Source organism: Eptesicus fuscus, chromosome 20, assembly GCF_027574615.1.
Source record: "Eptesicus fuscus isolate TK198812 chromosome 20, DD_ASM_mEF_20220401, whole genome shotgun sequence".
Taxonomy (NCBI): Eukaryota; Metazoa; Chordata; class Mammalia; order Chiroptera; family Vespertilionidae; genus Eptesicus; species Eptesicus fuscus.
The window spans coordinates 6,526,028-6,554,010 of NC_072492.1; the positions used below are offsets into that span (position 1 = coordinate 6,526,028).

Genomic DNA, 27,983 nt, shown 5'->3' on the forward strand with positions numbered 1-27,983 from the left:
GGCACGCGGAGCGAGGTGACCGGCTGCGTCTCTCTGCCTGGAAGCTGGCGCATGTGGGCTCTCCGCTCGCTGCTGCTGCGCTCCGCGGCCGGGCGCACCATGTCTCAGGGGCCCGCCCGCCGCTCGCGGCCACCCAAGGACCCGCTGAGGCACCTGCGCACGCGGGAGAAGCGTGGCTCGTCGTGGGAGCCCGGGGGCCCGAACACCGTGTACCTGCAGGTGGTGGCGGCGGGCGGCAGGGACGCGGGCGCCGCGCTCTATGTCTTCTCCGAGTACAACCGGTCAGTGGGTCGCGCCGGAGTCCGTCCCCACCGAGCCCCGCCCGCCCTCCGCGCTGCGCGCCTGGGAGCATCGCGGCACCTCCCTGGGCCGCGGTGCCCTGCTGACACGTGGGGTTTCGCTGTTGCTGCGAACTTGTCTTTGGTTGGGTGGGGCATCCTGGATCCCGTAATCCCACGCCCGTCACGTGTCCGGGATCCCTGAAGAACTCCAGGCTTGGGTCTAAGCGTCCTCTCTCCAACCCTTGGCCCCCGGGTTCCCTCTTGGCACTGTCGGAACCGCACCCCCTCCGGTGCGCGCCCAGGCGGGGCCTCGGAGTCGGTGGGTGAGGTCGCCGGGTCTGCGATGGGGAAAGGACCCTCTGGGCACCAGCACCAGCCTGCACAGCCTCCCCTCCCCCGATCCCGCCGGGTCTCCGCTAACGCCTCTCAAAACCAGCAGCCTAATAGCAGAACGCGGCCGGGTAGTGCAGCATGGATTTTCAGCTTTTGGGTTTTTTTTCCAGAGTGTGCACTAAAACATCTAAACGGTGGTGGCAATTTTACAAAATAGAATCTGCTAAGGAACTTCTGTCATGTTCGTCCCGCAGGTATCTCTTCAACTGCGGAGAAGGAGTCCAGCGACTCATGCAGGAGCACAAGTGAGTCAGCCGCTTCCTTTCGCGGGGAGATGACCGTGGGCCTTGAAAGCTGAAGTGAGAGACGTGTCTTCCTAGCGACAGAAACGGTCCCTGGTGCAGCCACTGTGTCCTGCTCAGATGTTTCTCTTTCTTAGGCTGAAGGTGTCTCGTTTGGACAACATATTCCTGACCCGAATGCACTGGAGTAACGTTGGGGGATTGTGTGGTGAGTCTGTCTTGCCCTTTTTGCTCACCTTCTGAGACCAGGGGAGCTGGAATTCTCTGTGTGCCCAGTCAGCTCTGCACAGAGCGTGGGGAGCTGTTCCTCAGGAGGGCAGCGTTGAACATGGATGCTGCCCTCAGTGTTACCATCCACTCGTTTACTGAGTTGCTTGACTGGAGATACGTGACAGTGAACTGGAGGGTGTAGCGATGGAGATTACAGTAAATGCATTTACCCCGGAGAACAGTGGGGCTCCACACAGATCCCCGCTATCCATATTACCCCGTTCTTCATGCCCACTCACTGCAAAGGTCAACGTGGCCACATTCTCTGAGCTTGTGGTGTGGGTAGGAAGGAGTGGTGCACTGGTTGCGTGCTCAGAGCTGAGACTGGAGTGAGGCCGGAAGGTTCCTGGGTTGCAGACTTTAAGACCCTCCCTTGGGTTGAAGGTTTTGTGCCCCAGGTACCTCACTGCCTCGCCTAGTGCAGCGCTGCCCGTTGGAGAGGCGCTGAGGGGGGTATGGTGTCCCGTCTGCTGCCCACGTGCCCCCTGGTCATTAGAAGCTGAATGAGGACAAATAGAAAAGGGGTTGGTTGACAGGCGCTCTGCTGCGGTGACTGCAGGGCAGGGTGCTGAGATCTGATTGTACTTGTCCTTTCTAGGGATGATTCTTACCCTAAAGGAAACCGGGCTCCCGAAGTGTGTGCTTTCTGGACCTCCACAGCTGGTGAGTCTCCCGACTCAGCTTCCAAAACAAATCCATCCTTTTTGTAAAGTTATAACAAGAATCTTCATTTTTGTAAATTGGGCTTCTGCCCCCTAGAGGTAATCAATAGTGAAATAAACACTTTACCTTTCAAAATTAAGAGGCCTGTGTCCAAAACTTACTAACTATATCACCTGGAACAAGTTACCGCAGTTTCTTCTCTATAAAATGGCTGTCATGTTTCATAGAGTTGTTAAAGATTAAATGACAGCTCTGGCCAGGTAGCTCAGTTGGTTAGAGCATCGTCCTGACACGCCAAGGTTGTGGCTTTGATCCCCGGTCAAGGCACACACACAAAAAGCAACCAATGAATGCAGAAAGAAGTGGAACAACAAAATTGATGTTTCTCTCTTCCTCGCTCTACCTAAAATCAATAAAAGATAAAAATTTAAAAAAAGAGAAAGAAATGAGGTAACACATATAAAATACTAAATCAGCTCTGGCTGGTATGGCTCAGTTGGTTGGGTGTTGTCCCATGCACCTAATGGATGCCGGTTCAATTCCCGGTCAGGTGTGAACCAGGAGGTCACAGGTTTGATTCCCGATCAGGGCACATGCCAGGATTGCAGGATCGATCCCCAGTGAGGGGTGTGCAGGAGGCAGCCGATGGATGATTCTTTCTCATCATTGATGTTTCTATCTCTCTCTCTCCCCCTCTCCCTCCCTCTCTTTGAAATCAATAAAAAAAATATATTAAAAAAAAATTCCCGGTCAGGGCATAAGCCCAGGTTTCGGGTCTGATCCCTGGTAGGGGGTGTGCAGGAGGCAGCTGATTGATGTTTCTCTCACATAGATGTTTTTCTCTCTTCCTCTCCCTTCCTCTCTCTCTAAAAATTAAAAACAAATAAAATAAAAAATACTTAAAAAACAAAACCCCCGAAGGCAGTGGTTCTCAACCTTTCTAATGCCACGACCCTTTAATACAGTTCCTCATGTTGTGGTGACCCCCCAACCATAAAATTATTTTCGTTGCTACTTCATCACTGTCACGACCCACAGGTTGAGAACCGCTAGCAGGGTCGCCTAAGACCATCGGAAAACACAGATGTTTACATTATGATTCATAACAGTAGCAAAATTACAGTTATGAAGTAGCAACGAAAATAATTTTATGGTTGGGGGTCACCACAACATGAGGAACTATTAAAGGGTCGCGGCATTAGGAAGGTTGAGAACCACTGCCCTAAGGGGTTGGCACCAAGTAGGCACACAGTAAGTGCTATCCTTTATTCTTTCCTGTTTATTAAATTTGAGACATCTTCATAACTTTCAGATCTGCTTCACCATTGAAAAGTGTGTGCGTTGTTGTAACTGTTGAATACAACAGTTTATTTCCCAGTTCTTAAGAGGAAGGCTGCCAGTCACCAAGGACTATTAATTGTCTCCAAAATGATGTCTCAAATCCATCCATTTGTCTCCATCTCATCAGGGCCTTCATTATGCACCTGTGTACTGTGGTAGCTTCCCATCTCCATTCTTGCTTCCCTGTAGTCCACCCACCACACAGTAGCCAGAGGAACCTCTTTAAGGTTTAACAGCAGACATGTTACTTCCATCCTAAAACCCTTCCAGTGTTCTCCATTCAGGACACTCCAAACACCGTAATATGGCCCGTAAGTCCTTCAGGCCATGGCCCTGCCCACACCTGCATCTATATCCCAGTCACCAGGCTGGAGCCACATAGACCAACTCTTAGCCGCCCACTGAAGCTCTTCCCACATCAGGGTTTCATCCATACATGAGTACCTCTACCCCCTTGCATCTCTGCCTGCGTCGTTCTGATCCTTTGGAGCTCAGCCAAAAGGTCGTTGCCTTGGGAGCCATCCCTGATTCTCCAGACAAGTTATTCTTCAGCCCCCTGCGTTTCTCCTCTTTTTTAATTTTTAAAAAAAATTATATTTTTATTCACTTCAGAGAGGAAGGGAGAGGGAGAGAGAGAGGTAGAAACATCAATGATGAGAGAATTATTGATCAGCTGCTTCCTACATACCCCACACTGGGGATTGAGCATGCAACTGGGGCATGTGCCCTGACCAGGAATCGAACTGTGACCTGGTTCATAGGTCAACGTTCAACCACTGAGCTACACCAGCCGGGCTTCTCTCTTGAAGAGCTCTGAGCACAACTGCCACTGTGTCCTTGTTTGTGTTATTTGTTTCATTTTTGTCTCCATTGGATGAGGGCAGGCATCCCATCTCCTCCCTGCTAAATCCTTGGCATCTGACATATAGTGGACACTTGGTGAAGATTTGTGGAGAGGAAGTTTAAACTACTTACTGTAGGTCATGTTGATGCCTCATGTACTCAGATACATTGTTGCATTCTGCATCTTTGCAACCATCACTGCTCACTTTTCTTTCTTTTTTGTAGGAAAAATACCTAGAAGCTATCAAAATATTTTCTGGTCCATTGAAAGGAATAGACCTGGGTATGTCCTTGCCTCTGACTCACTATCTGCCATTTCTTTCTCACATATGCCCCCATCTATCAAATTAGAATCCATGGGGACTGACTAAATTAAACCTTAAAATGAATCCTTCCTCAACATAGATGCATTTTTAAAATGTTGTGCCCCTACCGCATTCCCCCCAAATAGAGGCTGGAGACGGTTGTCAGAGTTGATGAACCTTGAGTTTCCTGCAGTAGGGAGGGAAGGTATGAGAGGGACCTGCAGGTTTTGTCCCTGTCCTCTTACACTGAGCCTCAGCATGGCTGTGCTGCGTGCGCCTCTTCCTAGGGACAGGCCTAACGAGGATGCCGCAGCCCCTACCCTGGAGGCGGTGTGCTCCTCCAGGGTGTCCACGCGCCTCTCCTGTGGAAATGCCAGTATCTTATTCCAGAATCTGTCCTGGCTCTCACAGTGCAGGCCACGGGTTCTCCGGCCTCACGGTGTTGTATGTTAACTTGTACTTCTTAAACTGGAGTATTAGTTTCTTTCTTTTTTGCAAATGTTTAGCCACCAGTGATCATGTCTTTTCATTTGGCCCTAGTAACTGATGAAAGTATATTTTGCTGCTTTCCCCCGAATATTAATTTACTCAGCAACTGGTTTTAGTGCAGATTCTCACCACAATTCCAAGGCAGTTCAGTTGCTCGTGGTTGGTGGTCTGGAAAGCGGACTTTCATGCGTGTCTGTACTAACGCGGCTGCTTTCCTCTTTTGCGTGAAGCTGTGCGGCCCCACTCTGCACCCGAATATAAGGATGAGACCATGACGGTGTTCCAGATCCCCATATACAGTGAGTACGAAGGCGCACTTCCTGGGAGGAGGGCGTAGGTCCAGGCTGAGGGAGGCCTGGGTGAGAGTGGAAACTGCTTGCATACTGGTTTTGTGAGCCCAGTTTTGTTTTCTGAGCATAATTAGGCAGTTTAGACGAGGAATTAAGGTATGGTTCCTGCCCTTACGGAGCGTCTGATCTTCTGGACAGACATGTTTAACTCTTGTGCAATGATAGTGACTACGGAATATAACATAGTCGAGCACTGCAGAAAATACGTTTTCCTAACATTTGCGTTTATTGCTTGAGGTGTATTTGCCACAGATGTAAGTGCCTCCTTGGATGAGAGGATTCTGATACGTTTTTAAGCTCACAGCCACCCAATAGAAGTGTTGTCAAAGGTCAGAAGGTCACAGGAACCCCTTCAGGTCCCAGGGCCAGGTGAAGTAGTTTTGACCTAGAGAGGAAAAGTCCACGTCAGGCCCTGCCCTGTGGGTGTTGCCCTTGAGTCTGACTGAACACACACCATCAGGTTTTACTGACTGCCAGGCAGATTCTGAGGAGTCGAGACATTTCCTCGACATTGCTGGCCAAGTGCTGAAGGGGTACAGGCTGGACCTGGCAGGAGATGGGCTGCACGGGGCCTCGGGTGAAGAAGGGAGGGAGGCGAGGGGCGTGCCCCCGGTAAGGGCACAGTGCACACTGTGTGGTTCTGACCCGAACTCGCCTTGCCTGGCTCGCTCCTGCTCAGGTGGCTTTTCTGTCCTGACCCCACCCTCCTGATTTGTGTCCCCCGCTATTCCTGTGCGGCACCCTATATCCTTCCCTAGCACGGAGCAGTTTGCTTTTGCGTATATTTGTGTGGCCAGTGGGAACCTGCTCAGCTTGCTGGCCTTGCTTTCCTGCGCGCAGGCCTGGGGATGAGCGTGCCGGGGAGCAGGCAGCTTCCTAACCTTGAGATTTAACTGACTGCAAAATTATGTCCCCTCTCAGGGATGGGCCACTTTCAGGCCGGTCTGTTTATTGAGAGTGATGATAATGTGTAAACTAGCCTCCTGCCTGCACGCTTTCTAGTTAACAAACCCTGTTGAGTTCCCACCTTAGGGCTCCTCGCTGGGCAGAAATGGAAAGGGAGTCTGATGTAAATGCGGCCTGGAGACCAAGAGGGGGCGTGTCTGTTTACTGTGCTGGGAGCAGGCATGCTGGCTTAATGGCGTTCCCACGTGTGAACACCCAGGCTCTGCTGGGAGCTCCCCTGGCAGGTGTGTAATTGGATCGTTTCTCGTGCTGACCAGGTGAAGAGAAGTGTGGAAATCACCAGCCATCACAGAGTCCAGGCAGGCGCAGTCCAGAGCAGTCTTCCGACTCTGCATCCTCTGAAAACGAGCAGCGCTTTCCAGATGGTAATGCTGTCACACAGAACAGTCACTGCCAGAACTCTGTTTTCTCAGCCACTGCCCCTCTGCTCTCAGAGAGAGCCCTCACACAGGGCTCCCCTGTGCAGCAGCTGTAGTGCTCCAGCACAGTAAGACTGGGTCTGTACACGGTGCCAGTCCGCGGCCCTGTGCGCCCAGACTTTGTGCTCTTTACCCAGAGGCAAATCGATTCATAGAGAGGCTTGTAGGCTTTTTATCAATGCAAATTAATTTGTCATGAACGCAGAACTGTCACTGCTAAGCTGACAAAGCAGTCGTATCAGTGAGCGTATGTATCTGCACCTTTTCTTTCAGAGCGACAGCCTACTGGGAAACGAACTAACTCCCCAGGGTAGATGTATCAGAGGACGGGCTGCGTGAGGGTCTGTCCAGTTCTGGGCACGGCTGATAGGCTCCCCTTTCTGCCCTGAGGTTGTCCTGTCTTTTGACAGAAGAGGCTGGCCCTGTCGCATCCTTTCTTGGATGGAACGGGTGAAGACTCCACTGAAGTTCTCCACAGGCCTCTTAGCTTTGTGTCATTTCACATTATTTTTATACTTGTTTACAAAGCACCTTGCAACTTGTTTCTCTCACTTCTCCACTGCTCAGTAACTGTCACTTTCCACTCGCCATTCTAAAAGTTTTTTGGGTGGAGTCTTGCATTTTTCACTCAGATTTCTACCCGAGTGGGGGAGACCAGGTCTGATTGAAATAACCCCAGTGCCTTCCCCAGCCTTTGTCGGGAAGGGTTTATCTGTTTCATGGCGGGGAAGTAAATTAGGTATCTGATGGCTGTCCATCTGGGAAGCCTGTAAACCTTACAGTTGTTATAATCAGTTTTGCTTTTTTCCCAGATGTCAGCCAGAGAAGGGGTGGCAGGGACCCCTCCTTGGTCGTAGCTTTCGTCTGTAAGGTGAGCACCTTTCTGGTGGGCGTTACGTGAGGGTGGTGACCTTGAGCCAGCACTTTTCCAGTAGTCCCTAGAGAGCACCTGCTGAGCCCCCTGTGCCAAGGTGAAACCATGGATACCTGGATTTCCCAGTACCCACCTGTGCTGTTGCATACTACAGATTCTCTCCATTGTTCACATTAGGACTGCCTGAAATATTTGGCTATCTTTCTGAAGTTAAAGGCTACTTTTTTAGAGAAAGTTTTGTTTTCTTTCAGATGATTCAGGCCTTTATTCAGAATCTTTCAACTCGGTTTTAGTTAATATTATTTAACTGCTAACAGCGGGACACTAATTAAATATTGGCTAGCATTCACAAAGGCCTTGATCTGCAAATCTGAAATTGGTCAAATTCTATGAAAATGTTATTACAATAAGGTATTTTTCAGGTCTGACTAATGGCATATATACATATACATATACATATTCATATACATTTATATATCTTATACTAGCTTTCCCGTTGCAGGAAAATTCCTGCAATGAGATTTCCTGCTGCACTCTACCCCGCCTCCGGCCCGCCCTTGCTGCCCGCCTCGCCTTCTCCTCCAGCCCGCCCGCCCGCGTTTCCCTTCGCCCCCGGCCCCGCCTCCGGCCCGCCCTTGCCTCCCGCCTCGCCTTCTCCTCCAGCCCGCCCGCCTTCGTTTCCCTTCGCCCCCGGCCCCGCCTCCGCCCCGCCCTTGTCACCGGCCCCACCTTCTCCTCCAGCCCGCCTTCGTTTCCCTTCGCCCACGGCCCTGACTTCGCTCCTCCCTTCTCCTCCCCCCGCCCCCTGGCTTGCTTGCTTCTTGGAAGCTTTACTCCCCTTTGCAGCTCTTGGCTTCTTTCGACACTGTCTTGATATGCAAATTAGCCGCCATCTTTGTTGGGGCAATTTGCATACTCGTCCTGATTGGCTGGTGGGCGTGGCTTGGGTGTAGCGAAGGTGCGGTCAATTTGCATATTTGTCTATTATTAGATTATATAATAAGAGAGGAATATGCTAATTATCCGTTATGCCTTATGGTGTAACAACTGACCATGTAACAACTGGATCATAGGTCTGCAGGAGGGTGGGGCAGCGAATACAAGCGGGTAGCGGAGAGCTACAGGAGGGGGCAGGGCAGCAAACTATGAGGGGGGAGGGAGAGGAGGGGAGCTACAGGAGAGCAGGGCAGCGGGCAGAGAGCTACAGGAGGGCGGCAGCGAGCTACTGGAGCACGAATTTGTGCGCAGGCTACTAGTGTATATATATATATATATATATATATATATATATATCTACCTAATAAAAGAGTAACATGCTAATTGACTGTACCTTCGTGATACCCACCAGCCAATCAGGAGTATGCAAATTAACCTAACAAAGATGGCGGGTTAATTTGCATATGTAGGCATGAGCAGCTGGGGGCGGGGTGGGACACTTGCGTTGTCGCTATGGTGACAATGCAGGCGTTCTGCACCACCCCAGCCACTCCAGGCCTCTGGGCAGTGTGGGAAGGCAGAAAGGCTGCTCCGGGCCGGAGCAGAAAGGCTGCTCTGGCCAGAGCCAAGGCGGTGCTGACAGCCAGGGAAAGGACGGCCCATTCTTGCACGAATCTTTGTGCATCGGGCCTCTAGTGTGTATATACGCACACGTATATTTTATTGATTTCAGAGAGGAAGGGAGATGGAGAGAGAGAGAGAAACATCAATGAAGAGAGAGAACCTATGATTGGTTGCCTTCTGCACACCCTCTAATGGGGATTGCGCATGGAACCCAGGCATGAGCAGAATCAAACAGGGGACACTTCAATCTGAAGGCCGATGCTCTTTCTAAAAGAAAGAATGTCAGTTTTAAAACATTGATAATTTTCATCCAAATTCTAACAACAGCAAGTGATAACAATTATGAAAGGTCAGTATAATGTTAGTTATTAATTGAAGGATCATTGTCAGTATCACTTATTTGAGTAATAGTTGTAATTTTTGTAAAAGTTAAGTACTGCCGATAGGCTTATTCCTTTTGTATTTCTGAGTTTTTAGACAACAAAATAATTTTTCAAAATGGTTTACATGGTAATTATTATTGTTTTAAATCCTCACCTGAAGATATTTTTCCATTGATTTTATTTAATTTTTATTGATTTCTGAGAGAAAGGGAGAGAGAGAGAAACATCAATGATGAGAGATAATGATTAATTGGCTGCCTCCTGCAGTCCCTTTGCTGCGGACTGAGCTCGCAACTCAGGCATATGCCCTTGATCAGAATCGAACCCAGGACCCTTCAGTCCGCAGGCTGACGCTCTATCCACTGAGCCAAACTGGTTAGGGCTTCCATTCATTTTTAGAGAGAGTGAAAGAGAGAGGGAAAGACAGAAACATTGATGTGAGAGAAACACATCAATTGGTTGCCTCCTGCACGCGCCCTGACCAGGGCCAGGGCCCGGGCCGGGGAGAAGCCTGCAACCGAGGTACGTGCCCTTGATCAGAATCGAACCTAGGACCCTTGGGTCCGTAGGCCGAGGTACGTGCCCTTGATCAGAATCGAACCTAGGACCCTTGGGTCCGTAGGCCGACACTCTATCCACTGAGTCAAACCGGCTAGGGCTACGTGGCAATTATTAAGTTGTGTTAGATCTTTCCTGCCTCTCTAAATAGATTACGTTGAGCATGGTGAGATGTGTTCTGAATGGTAGGGTGTGCCCAGTCCACTCCGATGGGTGCGCTGTGCGTGGGCAGCTGTCCCGGGAGCTGAGGCTCTAACACTAAGGAGCTGCCGGCTTCTGCCGTGGCTTCTGCCTCCTGCCCAGCTGTCCGCTGCCGCTTCTGAGAGCTGCTCTCCCGCGTCAACCTACGGCCCCTTTTCCCTCAGTAGTTAATTTGCTCTTTCTCGGCAAAGGGGTTGGAAGGCAGTGAAGCGGAGCTGGTTCATGTTGTGGGAGTTGTGAGGGGAGGCCCTGTGTGCAGAGGGCCTGGCTGAAGCTCCGGCTCTGGGCTCGCGCTTCTCATCGCCTCCCAAGTCCTCTGCCTTCCTTCGTGGGAGCAGCTCTCTCTGGGCTGAACTCGGCCCACAGGAAGGAGGTGGCTTGTCTGCCGTAGTGTGCAGCTCCTGGTAAACAGGCACATTTGCTCTTGCCCTCGTGCCCATGCCGTCTGTAGAGAATGGTCACGGCAGTGCTTGCCACTGTCTACTAATGTCACATAAGCTCTGTCATCTTGGTGTTACCTGCACACACTTAAACTGCATTCCTTCCTTAGGGGAATGCTTTCAAAGACAGACAATTCTAGAATCTTAGTAAGACTTTAGAATCCAAGTTGGAGACTTTGCCCTAAGAGTCATTTCTTAACTTCAGGAAGTTAAAAGAAAATGCAGCCAAAACCGGTTTGGCTCAGTGGATAGAGTGTCGGTCTGCGGACTGGAAGGTCCCAGGTTCGATTCCGGTCAAGGGCATGTACATTGGTTGCGGGCACATCTCCTGGTGGGGGATGTGCAGGAGGCAGCTGGTCGATGTCTCTCATCGATTTTTCTGGCTTTCTATCCCTCTCCCTTCCTCTCTGTGAAAAATCAATAAAATATATTAAAAAAGAAAAAAAAAGAAAATGCAGATCATTTATATAAATATATAAAAAAAGAAAAGGAAAATCAAATATAATTCATTACCCAAAGACTTAACATTTTTGCCATTTCCACCATTTTTCTCTATTATGTGTGTGTGAAATATGCAGATCCTAAAAATGTGTGAACAAATATTTAAGTATAGAATGGTGATTACAAGGTTTCGTGATAGGATTGTTATTTTCCCTTTGTAATAACAACATATCGTAAATTTTTTATTATAACTTTTTTCCATTATAAAAGACTGTGGGGCATTATATTGCCAAATGTGCAAAAAATAGAGAAAACTGTCCACCTTTGTATTACCTGTCACTGCCCCGAATATTGCGTGACAGGGATGTGTGTGGTCATTTCTCCAGAGACAGTGTTCGGTGGCGCTCCTTTAGCTGTTAGTTGATGAGTGCAGGGCGCGAGCACAGCGCAGCGTTCCTCCGGAAGGATGCTAGAAGGATCCTTCTTACTTGCTATGGAAATGGGTTACATTTAAACATTTGTAGGGAATTGATGTTGGGAACGAAAGCACTGTGTTTTTAAGTCATTCAGCTTTTATTACTAAAGCGTTTCAAAACAAATGACTTCAGAATATAATATACTTTATCTGAAAGCAGTAAACTAGTTTGCAGTTTAATGAGTTGTAATAATAATAATAAGTAAAACCAGAAAGATGCACTTATTAGAAAATTGGTTAAACCAAGCCTCTTCATTAGTTACTGGAAGTACACTTGCGTTCTTTTCGTTACAGCTTCACCTGAAGAAAGGAAACTTCCTGGTGCTCAAAGCCAAAGAGCTGGGCCTCCCAGTGTGAGTGTGGGGCCGCCCCCGAGGGGCCTTGTGGGGCCGCCTGGTGGGCAAGCTCCCGTCTCACACTCCTCTTCCTTCCAGGGGGACAGCTGCCATCGCTCCCATCATTTCTGCCGTCAAGGATGGGAAAAGCATCACTTTTGAGGGAAGAGAGGTGAGATGCCCCTTTCACGATGTTTCCGCATTTACAGGTCGGGCCTGGCACAGGGACGGTCTCTGTCCGGCTCGGGCCCTGCAGACAGCACTTTTGGGGAAGTGGAACAGCTTGGGTTTCGTCCCTTGGCTAAGCTACGCTGGCTGCCGTGGGCACTTTTGTATCCCACTTAGGATCTGGGGGTCCCCCTCCTGGTAGGATGATGCTTTCCCTTATACTTGAGCTCAGGGAAGACCCCCAGAAGGATGGATTTTGGGTGCATGGCCCCAAAGAAGGCTACCTTGCTCTTTGCCAGGATGTTTTCTCTAGAGCCTAAGGACTTTAGGCCCAGGGGTCACCAACCTGAGAGCCGTGCACGCCATGCCTGGCTTTCTGGCCACTGTCGGTTTGAAACGCCCTCTGCTGGTCAGATGCCTGCCTGAGTGAGCAGGGGCAGGCGGGGCAGTGGGGCTCCTCCCGCCGGCCCTGTGCTTGCTGCCAGGGCTCCCGGGCTGTGCAGTGGGCTGGCGGGCCGCGGTGTGCTTGAGGCGCTGGCGCTGCTCTGCGAGAGCATCACAACCCTCTGACCCTGCAGATTTTGGCTGAAGAGATCTGTACTCCCCCGGACCCCGGGCTCACTTTTGTTGTGGTCGAGTGTCCAGACAAAGGATTCATTCAACCCATCTGCGAGAACGCTGCTTTCCAGAGGTAACGGGGTCCTGGCGGTGACGAGTGAGAGCCTACATACTGCACGTAGGGCCCAGCGGCATCGACAGGGCGTCCCCCAACCTGTGGCTGCTCCTGGCCCAGAGCCGGGCCGCCGGGACACTCAGGATTTGAAAGGCCAAGGCAGTCTCCTACCTTAGGCTCGTCCTGCCGGCAGGGTTTACTCAGTGATTGGTGGTTGGTGGGCTTTGTGGGTTACGCAGCCTGGAAGTGAAATTAGAAAAGATGACAAAGCAGAGACCTGCAGACTAGGACGTTAATGGCCAGTTAGAGTTTTAAGTGTAGGGTAGGCCCAGAGCTTGTGCATAGAGGGACCCAGGGCAGTCTGGGGCTCCGCCCTGCTCTGGCACCTCTGGGAGCAGCTGAGGACAGCCCGGCCTGGACGCGAGGCTGTACGCTCACTGTGGTCCCCCAGAGCCGAGTGGTGCCCCTCCCTCGCCGCCCTGTCTGCTTCCTGCGTGCTCTGATGTTGTGTCATTTTATAAAGCAAAGCCCACCTTCCTCCCATCCAGGTTCCAAGGAAGTGCCGATGCCCCCGTGGCCCTGGTGGCTCACCTGGCCCCAGAGAGTGTGCTTGCGGATGGCAGGTACCAGCAGTGGATGGAGAGGTATGGAGCCTGGCCCAGCAGCACGCGTGACGTTCCCCTCTCCTTCAAGCGCTCCCACCCTTACTGCACGCCTGCCTAGACTTCCCTGGGATTCCTGCTGTCCCTGCATTCTGAGCCGGCGCCTGCATCCCTCTTAAAGTGTCACCACTAGGGGGCACCGTGTGCGCACAGGTCCTGCTTGTGCAGCTCACACCCTCTACACTCAGTGTCTGAACAAACGCTGCCTTTTTGTTGACAATTCCACGCGTGTAGCCTGAAGAAGAGACTTGCAGGTTTAAAATGAAAGCTTCAGTTTATTAAACACCCCTGTCAGGCAGTATGTTAAATAGTCTACATTTTGTTTTATTTTCTTTAATCCTCCCAACAGCCCTGGGAGGCAGATGGTCTACCAGAATGTAGTGCTAGAAGGAGGGCACGCTTTCCTGTTGGCCGCATTGGCTGGGCCAGCATCTGGTGGGGAATTATTTGCGTTGAATTTGCAGCACGTGGTGACGCTGGGTGGCCGGTCAGCCTGCCTGTCCTGGTTCTGCCGGCAACTCCTGCATCTCTTCCCTCATTGGCCTGGCGCCTCTCACTCCTCGGCCCTCTTCGCCTGTTCCTTTAGGCCTTGAGTCTGACATGTGGTTTCCTCCCAGGCTTTTCTCCAGCCCGCACTGCACTCCGTTTCCTGGCTGTATCTGTGGCTCCCAACATTCTAACTTCCCTGTTTTCTGGTACTTTATTTTTTCTGGTTTGAGTTTGGGGAGAAACTGGACTTTGAGACAGAAGTAGTAGGACTCTGTTTGGCCAGTTAGTAACAGTCTTCCTGGACAAGTCACTTACTCTCTTTGAACACCTCCATCTATGTTGGCGCTCTGTCCCCAGTGCTGCCCCTCGGGACGAGGCCCTACAGGACCCTGTGCATGTGCAGTCTGTTCCTTCTTAGGTTTGGGCCTGACACCCAGCACCTGATCCTGAATGAGAACTGTACGTCCGTTCACAACCTCCGGAGCCACAAGATCCAGACACAGCTCAACCTCATCCACCCTGACATCTTCCCCCCGCTCGCCAGCCTCCACTGTAAGGTAGTGTCACAGGACGGCCCCTGTGGCCCTGGCGCTCCCCCTTCTCTCTCTCCAGGGAGTGTGCTCTCTCTCTTTCAGGAGGAAGGCGCCGCCTTCTCTGTGCCCACGGTCCGTGCCGAATGCCTCCTCAAGTACCAGCTCCGGCCCCAGAGGGGGTGGCAGAGGTTTGTGACTCAGCCCGTGGACGGTCTGGGCCGGAGGTGGTTTTTGGGAAGGGCCAGGTAGAGAATATTTTAGGCTTCGCACACATGTGGCGTCTGTCGGAACTACCCATCTGCTACTGTCCCAGGAGCCAGAGCGACAGACTGTCCGCAGGTGGGCGTGCGGCTGTGCTCCAGGACCAGGGCGTCGCTGAAACCAGCTGACCTCAGGGGTTGAGCGGGAAGGTGGCGTCCATGACTCTCCCTTTCCGCAGTTGTTCTCTCTGCTGGGAGCAGTGTTGCCTGTTCATTGTTTTCAGTGTAGAAATATGGAATGTATCGTGAAGATAATCCCCCATAATCCCTTCAGGGCTAGATGAGCGGGTTGTTGACAAAGTCTTTTTTTAACTTGAGTATATGGGATGTATTGTATATATCAGTGATGGGCAACCTTTTGAGCTTGGTGTGTCAAACTTCGCCAAGAAACTGAGCATAACTCGGGTAGTGTGTCACTTTGAGGAAAAAACATTATTTCGCGATATTTATAGTTTAAATAACATAAATGTATAATTGTTATATATAATTGTATTTAATAAACCTCAGCGGCCGCGTGTCATAGGTTCGCCATCACTGGTATATATAGTACCTGATACTGTATAATATAGTCTTCCCTGTGTCATTATATAGTCTTCCCAAGAAGCCCATAGAGGGATGTTGGTTAAATTGAGGCATTCGCAAGTTTTTGCTGTTTTAATGAAACAGTAAATGCCGCAGGTATCGATCTCTGCCTGGAAGTGTTCCCTTAGGGTAGTTCTTAGCCCAAGGGACGCTCCTGACCGGTGGTCGCCAACCGGTGGTCCGCAGACTACTGGTGGTCCATGAGGTCCGAAAGGTTGGTGACCGCAGCTCCTGACAACACTTGGTAAACACCCTGCCGTCCCGAAAGGCTCTGCGGCCCCACATCCTTAGTTTCCAAGGCCTGCATCTGGAGTCACTGGTGTTGCCTGTCCGCCCCGCAGTGTGTGCGGTGGACCTGCTCCAGGGTGCTGGGGGCCGCATGCTGCTGGGGGCGGGCACGGCGCCCCAGGCAGGGTGGAGGCTTGTCTGCAGCGGCAGAGGCGTTCACAAAACTGCGATGGGTAGCCGTACCCCCGCTCACCTGGGACCTGTGGGAAACGGAATTCCTGAACTGCTGACCTAAGGTCACTTAGGTGATCTCAGTGCTCAGTCAGATGATGGATGAGCCACTGCTCCAGGCTTGCGCTCAGCGTGGCCAGGCAGCAGCACAGCACTACCTGGAGACTGCTGGGGATGAATCTCGGGCTCCACTGACTCAGGCCCTGCAGTTTGACGGGGTTCAAAGGAGATTAGTTGTATGCACACAAGTTTGAGAGGCACCGTTTGGGGTAATTTCCCCTGCTTCCCTCCTTTCCCTGGCCTCCAGGGGAATCTAGATGCTGTTAGCATTCAGTGAGCAGATACGTAGATGTCAGCGGGGCCAGGGTGGCCCGGCTCTGAGCTGAGAGGTGTTCTGAGGAGCTGGAGCTATTGCTGAAAAGGGTGCCATGGACGGAACAAAACTGCCCAGACTCTGAGGCACTTGGTCTTCAATCTTGATTTGAAACAACTTTGCAGATTTTCTTCACAAATTGATTATGGATCTCCAACCTGGTGTTTGTTTGTAGCCACACACCCCATGGTCGCCTGAAATACTTTTCTCTTTGCAGGGATGCTCTTCTAACTTGCAATCCTGATGAATTCATAGACGAGGCCCTGAAGCTCCCCAATTTCGAACAGAGTGTGCAGGAGTATAAGGAGACCGCACGGGACAGCCCAGCCCCCGCAGGTGAGGGAGGGACCGGGCAGCCTTTCTCCCAGCCCACCACCGCCTGGGATAATGTATGCACTCCCCGCTGCCCTCTTTTCTGTCGGAAAACAACAGTGCCTGCCCTTCTGGACCAGCGAACGGAAGGCTTGGTGGTGGCACACGGGCTCTCTCCAGGGCTCATGCCGAGAGCAGCAGTTCTGGGAGCTCTTGGGAGGCGCTGGGGAGAACTTTGAGCCAGGACGTGGTTGAATGGGGACCTAGTCCTGGCTTTGCTAATGAGCCACCGAGGATTCTGGCCACGCCCCTCATCTCATCTTTCCTGGCCCCTTGAGGAAGAGCAGTTAGGGAACCTTGTGATCTCTGCTCCTCTGGTTTTCCTAGTGTCATTTTCTTTATTTTTAAATATATGTTTATTAATTTCAGAGAGGAAGGGAGAGGGAGAGAGAGAGAAACATCAGTGATGAGAATCATTGACCCGCTGCCTCCTACATGCTACACACTGGGTATCGAGCCCGCAACCTGGACAAGTGCCCTGACCGGGAATTGAACCATGACCTCCTGGTTCATAGGTCAACCCTCAACCACTGAACCACACTGGCTGGGCCCCAGTGTCCTTTTAACTAATGATAGAAATAGACACGGCTGGAGTAGAAGGCGGGCTTGTAATCTACTCAGTCCCAGGCAAGTAACCTCTTGGCCTGGCCTCCTGGTGTTTTGGGGAAGACTGACTGATTGCCTTTGGGTTTGATTGGATTTCTGGTTCAGATGTGCATGTGCTACCTGTCAGATTGGCGAGGCGGTGGAGGGGCCCCCTGTGGCAGAATTGTCAGGTGCCCTGGATTTCAGCCCCAGCTGTGCCTCCTTTCTGGAGCTGACCCTGAGCCCACAGTCCTGGGAAGTGGGGTGCTGCAGGTCTGGTGGTCGGAGCTGATGCAAGGTGACACCAGCCCCTGGAGGTACATGCAGATTCCCAGCACAAAGAAGGCCCCTTTGTAACTGAAGTGACTTGCAGCAATTTTCTGGAAGAAAAGCCTGAGAAATTCATTTGCACCACAGACAGCCTGTAACCCTCTGACGGTGGCCCTTCCATTAGGGTATTGGCCACATGGAGCCCCAGGCCCTCCTGGGGCTTACTCAAGTCAGGGCTGAAGGCTGGCTCCCATTTGACGGGAAGAAGTGAACCTTTCATATGCATTTTTCCATAGAGAAAAAAGGCCAGTATCCGGAAATCATCTTCCTGGGAACAGGGTCCGCCATCCCCATGAAGATTCGGAATGTCAGCGCCACACTTGTCAACCTCAGGTATGATTGCTTCCCAGGAAACGCCGCCCATCATGGAGCCTGCTGGTTCTCTACACCCAGGTCTCCGCCGCCACAGCAGGTGGAACCCTGGGGGCTGGTCGTCTTGGCTAGAGTGCTCCCGCGAGGAGCCTCAGGAGCTCACTCAGACTTCGGGAATCACTGAGATTTGTCACCCATGTGTCTTTTGATAAAAATAGCTGATTCTGCCATGTACCATGTATTTTGCTAAGAGATTATCTCACTTAGTTTTCACATTAATCCTATGAAGTAGTGACTGCATTTTAATGATGAGTAAACTGATGCTCAGGTGACTTGGCGGGTGAGTGACAGGTGCAAATGTGAATTGGGGTCTTAATCCCTACGTGGCCTTGTCTCCATAGCGAGGTATTTCAGCCCTTTGATTGGATGGTTTTTAGTTGATTTTCTTGGGTTTGCCTGTTGTCATTTCTCAGCCGAGATTAATCAAGAGCCCTGAAAGGTTCATGGTGTGTATGGTAATGTCTCCTGAGCTTCTCTCTGGAAAGCGGGTGCAGCCGTCCTGGCCTCGCGGCTCTCCCAGAGGAGGAGGAGGAAGGGCCGCAGAGACCCGCCTCCTCACCAGAGCACGGCCGGGGCGGCTGCTCCTAGCACGGCCGGCAGAGCTTGCGGCGTCAAAACTCCAGGTCCTGGTTGGGAGCAGCTAAAACGGAGCTCCACTGGTCCCTGGGGTTCACACTTCCTCATTCCCGGAGGACCCCTGGGCTTCCTGCCCCGGCCAGCTGTGAGGATAGGGCTGAGGAAACCAGCACTGCTTCAGGGGTAGAACATCCGGCAGAGCCAGATCTCCTGTGACACAGCACCCACCTCTGGTCACCAGTGGGTGCTGCACAGGCGTTCTGAAGAATCAGGATCCTTATGAGGTTGGGTGAATGTTCACCCTCCCATTCCACATAAGCATTTTTTTAAAAATATTTTACTGATTTTTTTTATTTTTTTACAGAGAGGAAGGGAGAGGAATAGAGAGTTAGAAACATCGATGAGAGAGAAACATCGATCAGCTACCTCCTGCACACCCCCTACTGGGGATGTGCCCACAACCAAGGTATATGGCCTTGACTGGAATCGAACCTGGGACCCTTCAGTCCGCAGGCCGACACTCTACGGAGCCAAACCAGTTAGGGCCACATAAGCATTTTTAATGCCCACATTTGGATAGCTCTGTATACTTTCTATATTATTTTCTTTTTTCATTCAACTACTATCTATTCAACTATTCTGTGGTAAGCCCGTAATTCCCACTCTCATGAAATATTTTTTTTCCAAAATACAAAATAGAAAATAGAAGATACAAAATAATTAGAAGTACCAGATAGAAGATACAAAATAATTAGCCATTTGTATGCAATAAACAATATTTCAATAAAAAGAGATTTTAAATATATTACCAAAATTATAACATAGTATAATATCACAAAACTTGTAGGAAATAATTAAAAATCTGCAAATATTTTATTATATTCTAAAATATTCTTTTTTCTGGCTCTATTTTTCATCAGTTTATGTTGTTCATTATACTCCACAAATGAGTGAGATCATGTGATATTTACCTTTCTCCAACTGGCTTATTTCACTTAGCATAATGCTCTCCATGTCCATCTATGATGTTGCAAATGGTAAGAGTTCCTTCTTTTTTACAGCAGTGTAGTATTCCATTATGTAGATGTACCACAGTTTTTTAATCCACTTACCTGCTGATGGGCACTTAGGCTGTTTCCAAATCTTAGCTATTGTAAATTGTGCTGCTATAAACATAGGGGTGCACATGTCCTTTGTGATTGTTGTTTCTGATTTCCTGGAGTATATTCCTAGAAGTGGGATTATTGGGTCAAATGGGAGTTCCATTTTTAATTTTTTGAGGTAACTCCATACTGTTCTCCACAATCTGCATTCCCACCAGCAGTGCATGAGGGTTACTTTTTCTCTGCATCCTCACCAGCACTTGTTTGTTGATGATAGCCATTCTGACAGGTGTGAGATGGTACCTCATTGTTTTGATTTGCATCTCTCAGATGATTAGTGACTTTGAGCATGTTTTCATATGTCTCTCGGCCTTCTGTATGTCCTCTTTCAAAGTGTGTCTATTTAAGTTCTTTGCCCATTTTTTGATTGGATAGTTTATCTTCCTTTTGTTAAGTTGTATGAGTTCTCGCCCTAACCAGTTTGGCTCAGTGGATAGAGTGTCGGCCTGGGGACTGAAGGGTCCCAGGTTCGATTCCGGTCAAGGGCATGTGCCTTGGTTGCGGGTACATCCCCGGTAGAGGGTGTGCAAGAGGCAGCTGATCGATGTTTCTCTCTCTCATCCATGTTTCTAACTCTATCTCTCTCCCTTCCTCTCTATAAAACAAACAAACAAACAAAAACAAACAAAAAAACAATAAGTTGTATGAGTTCCCTGTAAATTTTGGAGATTAAACCCTTATCAGAGATAACATTGGCAAATATGTTCTCCCATGCAGTGGGCTTTCTTGTTGTTTGTTGATAGTTTCTTTTGCTGTGCAGAAGCTTTATTTTGATGTAGTCCCATTTGTTTATTTTCTCCTTAATTTCCATTGTCCTAGGAGCTATATTGGTAAAGATATTGCTGTGACATATGTCTGCTATTTTGCTGCCTATGGATTCTTCTAAGATTTTTATGGTTTCCCATCTTACGTTTAAGTCCTTTATCCATTTTGAATTTATTTTTGTGTATAGTGCAATTTGGTGGTCTAGTTTCATTTTTTTGCATGTATCTGTCCAATTTTCCCAATACCACGTATTGAAGAAACTGTCTTTACTCCATTGTATGCTCTTGCCTCCTTTGTCAAATATTAATTGAGGATAATGGCTTGAGTCGATTTCTGGGTTCTCTGTTCTGTTCCATTGGTCTATATGTCTGTTCTTATGCCAGTACCAGGCAGTTTTGAGAACAGTGGCTTTGTAATATCTACACTAATAAAAGAGTAAGATGCAAATTGACTGTAACTTTGACGCCCACCAGCCAATCAGGAGTAAGTATGCAAATTAACCCAACAAAGATGATGGGTTAATTAGCATACTCAGGTGCCCAGTGGCTGGGGGCAGGGTGGGGCAGGATGCTTGCTTTGTCGCCATAGCGACGACGCAGGCGTTCCGCACTGCCCCAGCCACTCTGGTCCTCTGGGCAGCATGGGAAGGTGGAAAGGCAGCTCCGGGCCAGAGCGAAGGTGGTGCTGGCAGCCAGGGGAAGGAAGGCCCATTCTTGCACGAATCTTCGTGCATCGGGCCTCTAGTAGTTTGATATCTGGTATTGTGATCCCTCCAACTTCGTTCTTCTTTCTCAAGATTGCTGTGGCTATCTGGGGTCTTTTTTTTTTTATTCCATATGAATTTTTGGAGAGTTTTTTCTAGGTCTGTGAAATATGCCGTTGGTATCTTAATGGGGATTGCATTGAATCTACAGATTGCTTTGGGTAGTATGGGTATTTTAATGATGTTGATTCTACCAGTCCATGAGCATGGTATATTCTTCCATTTGTTTAAGTCTTCCTCTGTCCTTTCAGTGTCCTGTAGTTTTCCAAGTACAGGTCTTTTACCTTCTTAGTTATGTTAATTTTTTTTTGTTGCAATGGTAAATGGGATTTTTTTAAAGTTTCTCTTTCTGTGAGTTCATTATTGGTGTGTAAAAAAGCCATAGATTTCTGGGTCTTAATTTTGTCTCCTGCTACATTGCTGAATTAATTTATTAAGTCTAGGAGTTTTTTGATGGAGTCTTTAGGGTTTTCTATGTACAATATCGTGTCATCTGCGAATAATGACAATTTTACTTCTTCTTTTCCAATTTGGATGCCTTTTATTTCTTCTTCTTGTCTGATCACTTTGGCTAGCACTTCTAGTACTATGTCGAACAGGAGTGGTGAAAGTGGGCATCCCTATCTTGTTCCTGTTCTTAGGGGAAATGGTTTGTAGGTAACAGTTTCTTTTCTCTTGCTGTTTTTAAGATTATCTCTTTGTCTTTAATTTTTCACGTTTTAATTATGATGTATATGGGCATGGGCCTGTTTGGGTTTTTCTTGCTTGGGGTTCTCTGTTCCTCCTGAACTTGTGTGACTTTTTCCTTTACCAGGTTAGGGAAGTTTTCTGCCATTATTTCTTCAAGCACCTTCTCTATTCCTTTCTCCCTTTCTGCCTTTTCTGGCACACCTGCTATTCTAATATTGTTATGTTTCATGTTGTTCCACAGCTCCCTTAAGCTGTCCTGTTTTTTTTTTATTCTCTAATTGAGTGATATTTTCAACTCTGTCTTCTAATTCACTGATCTGATCCTCAGCTTCCCCTAATCTGCTGTGTATTCCTTCCAATGTGTTATTTGTGTTATGTCATTCTTTACTTTAGACTGTTCTTTTTTCATAGTTACTATATCTTTTTTCATGCTGTTGAGAATCTTTACCATCATTACTCTGAACTCTGTTTCAGATAAATTTCTTATCTCTGCTTCATTTATCTCTTCTTCTGGAGAATTCTCTAGTTCTTTCATTTGGGGGGTTGTTTCCTTATTTCCTCATTTTGGCTGTCTGTTTGGGTTTGTGACTATGTTTTAGGTACATCCTCTACACCTCTCAGTCTCTAGTGCAGAAAAGTGTTAAAGGCTGTTTCTGACTAATTAGATCAGGCAAAGACTCAAAGCCTCCAGAGACTGCCTCTGTCTACAGACTGATAGGATCCTGACTTAAATTGTCCCCAGGCAATTGTTCTCAGGTGTGGCAAGAGTGTTTTCAACAGGGTGGGGTACTTGCTTCTGCCTGGAGGCTAATTGTTACTTTTAATCTCTTAAGTGGCCTCAGGGCAAGGTGTTTCCAATAGGGTGTGTTGACTGTCTTCCCCCCAGGCAAGGCAGATGTCTATGTGGGAAGGATGTCCTCTGCTGTGTGAGGGAATGACTCAGCCCAGGAAACTTGGGGTGTCTGCTTTCTGAGCTCTATCCCCCAAGTCCCCAGTCCTGGCTTCTGCTCTCACAGCTCAAGTCCACTTCACCCTCCCTTTGCCAGAGCACAAGGTGGATGGCTCCACAGGGAATTTTGTATGCTGGCCCTTTAAGAGGGTGCCTGAATTTTCAGCTGCCACTCCCTGGCAGACAGCACTCCACTGCTTTTCACAGCCAGATGTTATGTGGGTACCCTTCTCAGTTCTGGTGATCTCTGCTGGAGTGCCCACCTCGGGGATTAGATCTCAGAGTTCTCAGTGGCACCCCCCACAGCTGAGATATCTCTACAGGACTTCAGTTGCAGTCTGTAGGCGCCCGGCCAGCCCTTTCATGCCTCTGCCTCTCCTACCAGTCTCTATGTGGTCTTCACCTTCGGTCCTCAGATATCAGGGCCCTCTCTTGCGAGTTTTCCATTGACTATTAAGGAAGTTTTCTGTATTTTAGTTGTAATTCCAGCTTGTTCCTGGGAGCATGTCCGTACAGCATCCACTTACTCTGCTGCCATTTTTAATCCTACTTTCTATATTCTTTATTCTTTTAATCCTCACCCGAGGATATGTTTGTTGATTTTAGAGAGAGAGGGAGAGAGAGAGAAACATCGATGTGAGAGAGAAACATTGATCAGTTGCCTCATATATGCACCCCAACTAGGGATACAACCCACAACCTAGGTATGTGCCCAGACTGGGAATAAAACCCACAACCTTTTGATTCATAGGATGACGCTCCAGTCCACTGAGCTACCTGGCTAGGACACTTTCTACATTCATTAAAGGGCTCTGTGGTTCCGTGGATAGTTCTATATAAGGAGGATGGACATTACAGTTGCATTCCTGTTTGTACAAGGTCCTCAGAGAAGCAGAGGCGAGGTTATGGGAGATACAGTGCATTCGCTGCTGCAGTCTCTTCTCTGAGGTCACAGGCCTCTGAGCCATGAGAGCCCTCTCCTCAGCCTTGAACGTCTCGCTTCTCTGTAGCTCTGACAAGTCCCTGCTGCTGGATTGTGGGGAAGGTACGTTTGGGCAGCTGTGTCGTCACTACGGCGACAACGTGGACAGGGTCTTGGGCACCCTTGCTGCTGTGTTCGTGTCCCACCTGCACGCGGATCACCACACGGTGAGTGCTGGGCAGGACCCCAGAGCCCCACCTGAGGCAGCTGTGGCCTTGCTCTCCTCCGTCCTCAACTTGCCCACCGCCGTGGCTCTTCACCTCTTGTGAGGTAACGGTCTTCCACAGAACCCAGCTCAGCGATTCTGCCCGTAAGGATGCTGGTCTTTCTGTTTGCTTGCTGCCATGTCACAGCAGGGGTCTGCCTTCCCACATGCCTGGGGAGGAAACTGCAGCCAGAGGGGCGGGGCTTGGTCTCCTGGGGCAGCCGGGTCCCCAGCCACTGCTCTGTCTTGGGTCAGCATGTGCCGGCTCCCAGCGACAGCAGTGTTAGAGGCTGGTGGCCAATAGAGGGCGAGGGGCTCCTGCAAGATGAGGGCGAGGACCCCACCTCGGGCCGAGGTTGCCGGCGTCTCGTGTCTCGTCTCATCTGCGTCTCCTTTCCCCTTCCAGGGCCTGTTAAATATCCTGCTGCAGAGAGAACGCGCTTTGGTGAGTGCGGGCTTGCCCTTACTGCCTTTTGGGCTTGCCTGTGTTACACCTAGGCCTCCTGTGATGCCTGCCGCTGGTTCAGCTGACTTCTTTGTTCCAGGCATCGCTGGGAAAGCCCTTCCACCCTTTGCTGGTGGTTGCCCCAACCCAGCTCCGGGCCTGGCTCCAGCAATACCACAACCAGTGCCAGCCGCTCCTGCACCACGTCAGGTGAGCTCCCCGCAGCCCGCCCCGAGGCTGTCGCCTCCCCTCCACAGCTCAGAGTTGACCGGGGGCAGGTCAGGATACCCCTGCAACCTTCCCCTGACGTGGCCCAGTGGCAGAAGCAGGGAGACAGCTTTGACTCAGGGCAGAACCACTAGCTGGCTTCACTTAGATGTCTGTCTGCTTGGCTGCGTTTCCTCGCAGCCTCATTTAAGCCCCGTTCTAGTTTCTAGACTTTTGCCAACACTTCTTGATAAAACAGTTGCAGGGCCACGTGCCCGAGTTGTGAGCACAGAGACTGCCCCGCCAGGGGATGCATGGTGGGATTGGCCCCATGCCCACCTCATGGGAAGGAGTCCGTCTGCTGGGCCCAGCCAGGGCCGCTTGGGCAGGGCCTGCAATGCCTTCGCTGTGGGCAGCTCACCGGGCAGGTTTCTCAGTGGCCTGGGGGTTTGGTTTGGTTCTACCTGAAGACCTTTCCCAGTCTCATTGACTGATTTAAATTGTGTTTCTTTGTAATGATGATTTGGGGGTTTCCCAAATTCTTAAACTTTGATTCAAGTTACATTTGTTTTAATGTTTTCTTTCTCACAGTGTGATCCCTGCCAAATGCCTTCAGAAAGGAGCCGAGGTTTCCAGCCCCACACTTGAGAGCTGGATTGGCTCACTGCTGAGAGCCTGTGACCTGGAGGAGGTATGGGGCGGCCGCATGGGGTGGGGGGCGTCTGGTGGTGAGGGGGCACCGCTGCAGCCCTGCCCTGCCCTCCAGTTTCAGACCTGCCAGGTCCGGCACTGCAAGCATGCTTATGGCTGTGCGCTGGTCCATACGTCCGGCTGGAAGCTGGTATTCTCGGGGGACACCATGCCCTGCGAGGCTCTGGTCCAGATGGGTGAGTAGAGGCGGCTGACAGCCTGGTGGTCATCCTAGCATGCACACAGGGCACAGGGTCAGGGGATGGAGTGTGGGCAGGAATCCGGGGCCGAGTGCTTGTCCAGCACAGGACCCTGTCCCACGCCCATGCTCCCTCTAGGGAAAGATGCCACCCTGCTGATTCACGAGGCCACGCTGGAAGACGGTCTGGAAGTGGAAGCCGTGGAAAAGACACACAGGTAGCTGCGAATGCTTTGGCCTGTCACCCACTTCCTCCCTTCCCCTCCCTGTGACTCCGCAGCCTCACGGCAGCCCTGCTGAGGATGACCTGCCTGCGTCCCACCAGGGGCTGTGGGCTGCGACGGGGCGGTGGTTGGCTTCGGGCCCTTCGGCTTTATCTCTGCAGAGCTCTAGGCAAGGCTCTGAGGCAGCCCACCTTTAGAAAGCGCTAAAAACAGGCTGGAATCATTTGTGAGCCACGTCAGGGAATATGGCGGGTTGGGGGGGCAGGGGCAGGCCCAAGGGGGCGCTTCAGCCGGATGCAACCCTCCAACCCTCCGTTTGCAGCACCACCTCACAGGCGATCGGCGTGGGGATGCGCATGAACGCCGGGTTCATCATGCTGAACCACTTCAGCCAGCGCTATGCCAAGATCCCCCTCTTCAGCCCTGACTTCAACGAGAAAGTCGGCATTGCCTTTGACCACATGAAGGTGTGTGTGTGGTTGGGCTGCACCTGGTGGGGATGGGCAGAGAGAGCGCGCCGCATCGACGCTATGGGAGGGACGGTCGGGCCAGCGGTGAGAGGACCTCCCATCAGCCCTCAGGACCAGCACCGGGTTTGAAGGCTGCCAGACCTTCCGCAGGCCCGTTTAGACCGACATCAGCGCTTGTGGCTGGAAATGACAGAGCCTCGGAGGCTCGTCCGTTCCCACCATCACCACAGCCTCTGCAGCCTGGAGACGGCCTCTCCTCTCGGGACTGGGAAGCCAGGCTGGCCCGGGCAGGGGCCGGCCTTGTTTCTGAGGAGCCTGATTTTCAGAGTCTGGCAGCCTAGTCTTCCGAGGCCCCTTCACCTGGCCGCCCTCAGCTGCCGTGGGGCGTCTCTGCCCTTTCTTTAGTCTCCTGCCACCGCCTCTGCGTTTTCTTTCATTTTCCAGCTGTGGTCTGTGGCCCCAGGGTTGGTGAGGGGGTGTGTGCCTGCTGGGTGGGCACGTGCCTTCCTCACTGAGGCATGTCTTCCCCGTCCTTCCCTCCAGGTTCGGTTCGGAGACCTCTCCACGGTGCCCAGGCTGATGGCCCCGCTGAAAGCTCTGTTTGCCGACGACCTCGAGGAGATGGAGGAGCGCCGGGAGAAGAGGGAGCTGCGGCTGGTGCGGGCGGCCCTGCTCTCCCAGGCGCAGGCGGGCAGAGCTGAGGACAGCGAGCCCCCGCGGAAACGGGCTCATGCAGAGGAGCCTGCCAGCCCACAGAGGAAGGTCAGGGCAGAATGAAGGTCAGGAGTGGCCCTGAACTCGGAAGGCTCACGCCCCACCCCGCGCAGGGTCCCGAGTGCGCCCTCTGCCTGGTGGGAGCCGAGGGCACTGTGGAACGAGCGGCACATGGAAAGGCGGAGCCTTGACTTGGGCTCCGGGTGAGGACTGCGTGCTGGACGTCTCACGAATGCGCCTGGCGGAGCCGTGGACAGGAGGCTGCCGAGGGAAGAAAACTGGGAATTCGGTGCCAGTGACTTAAGTCACGTAGAACGCACATCAGGCCTGTTACCGCCCAGCCATGCCCTCCGCACTAGAGACGGGCCGTGTCAGGGAACACGGGTCTTGGACGTGACGTCTAAGTGCTCAAGGCTCAAGGAGTAGTGTTTCCAGAGCCCAGAACTCAATAAAGATTCCCTGCGGAACCCGAGTGCTTTGCCTGGTCCTGGTGCCGCCTCTGCAGGAGCCTCCCAGGTTGGTGGCGCCTGCGCAGGCCCCAGCGTGTCCCGGAGGCCAGCCCTGAGGCGGGAGGACCACGCCTGTCCCAGGGAGGCATGCAGTGGCCGGGTTTCTGCCGAGTCGGCTGTGCGGGCTGCCAGCGGGGCCTGGTTTCACGCACCAGTCGGATGGCTGGGCCCACGCGGCGCCGCTGGAACGCAGCCCCCGGCAGTGCTGGGAGCGGCGCGACGGTAGCTGGCTTTCCTTGGCGCAGTGAGAACGAGAAGCCCTCGCTGCCCTTCAGAGTGTTAAGAAGTAGCACGTCGGGCTGGCTCCCCTGCCCCCTTACGAGATTGAACAGCACTGAGGTTAGTGCTTGAAGGTTGAGAGACTTTTTAAAGCCGAGTCTAGTCTTTATTTGTATATCCCCCTACCAAGGACATAGAGAAATGCTTTAAAAACTCCGGTGACGAGAGGGAGGCAGGCGGAGGCCTTGGCCTGGCCTAGCCATGACCCCGGGCCTCCCCAGGCAGCACCTGTCACTAAGTCCCGTGTCCCCACACACTTCATAACTTAAACACGAAAGGCCATGCTCAGGGATAATAAATCTATTTTAATAAGATTACTTTTGACAACTATTTGTACATGTATTTAAAGGTGCTTTCAGCCCCCGGGCTCCATTGCAAATTGGGTACCGAACCGCCCTCGCCAGGAAGTGAGCAAAGCTGGTAGCATCCCAAGTCTGCCAGCCCCACAGTCAGAGGAGGGCTCTTT

General features: G+C 51.0%; 1 protein-coding gene across 2 annotated transcripts; it reads left to right on the plus strand.

Annotated features, from left to right (window-relative positions):
* ELAC2 (elaC ribonuclease Z 2) lies at window positions 1–27,201 on the plus strand. 2 transcript variants are annotated; one of them, XM_028128262.2, is made up of 24 exons: window positions 1–281; window positions 869–919; window positions 1,054–1,124; window positions 1,785–1,849; window positions 4,259–4,316; window positions 5,058–5,126; window positions 6,401–6,508; window positions 7,375–7,433; window positions 11,789–11,847; window positions 11,929–12,001; window positions 12,576–12,688; window positions 13,219–13,314; window positions 14,240–14,378; window positions 14,457–14,542; window positions 16,246–16,364; window positions 17,552–17,648; window positions 23,604–23,742; window positions 24,187–24,225; window positions 24,326–24,435; window positions 25,024–25,123; window positions 25,199–25,319; window positions 25,461–25,539; window positions 25,868–26,012; window positions 26,559–27,201. In XM_028128262.2, exons 1-24 carry the CDS (start codon window positions 52–54, stop codon window positions 26,790–26,792), a joined length of 2,460 nt encoding a protein of 819 aa, XP_027984063.2. In that variant the 5' UTR covers window positions 1–51; the 3' UTR covers window positions 26,793–27,201. The 2 variants fall into 2 exon arrangements, with proteins under 2 accessions (XP_027984063.2, XP_054564963.1); XM_054708988.1 differs by lacking the exon at window positions 6,401–6,508.
* Window positions 27,202–27,983: the final 782 nt, after the last annotated feature.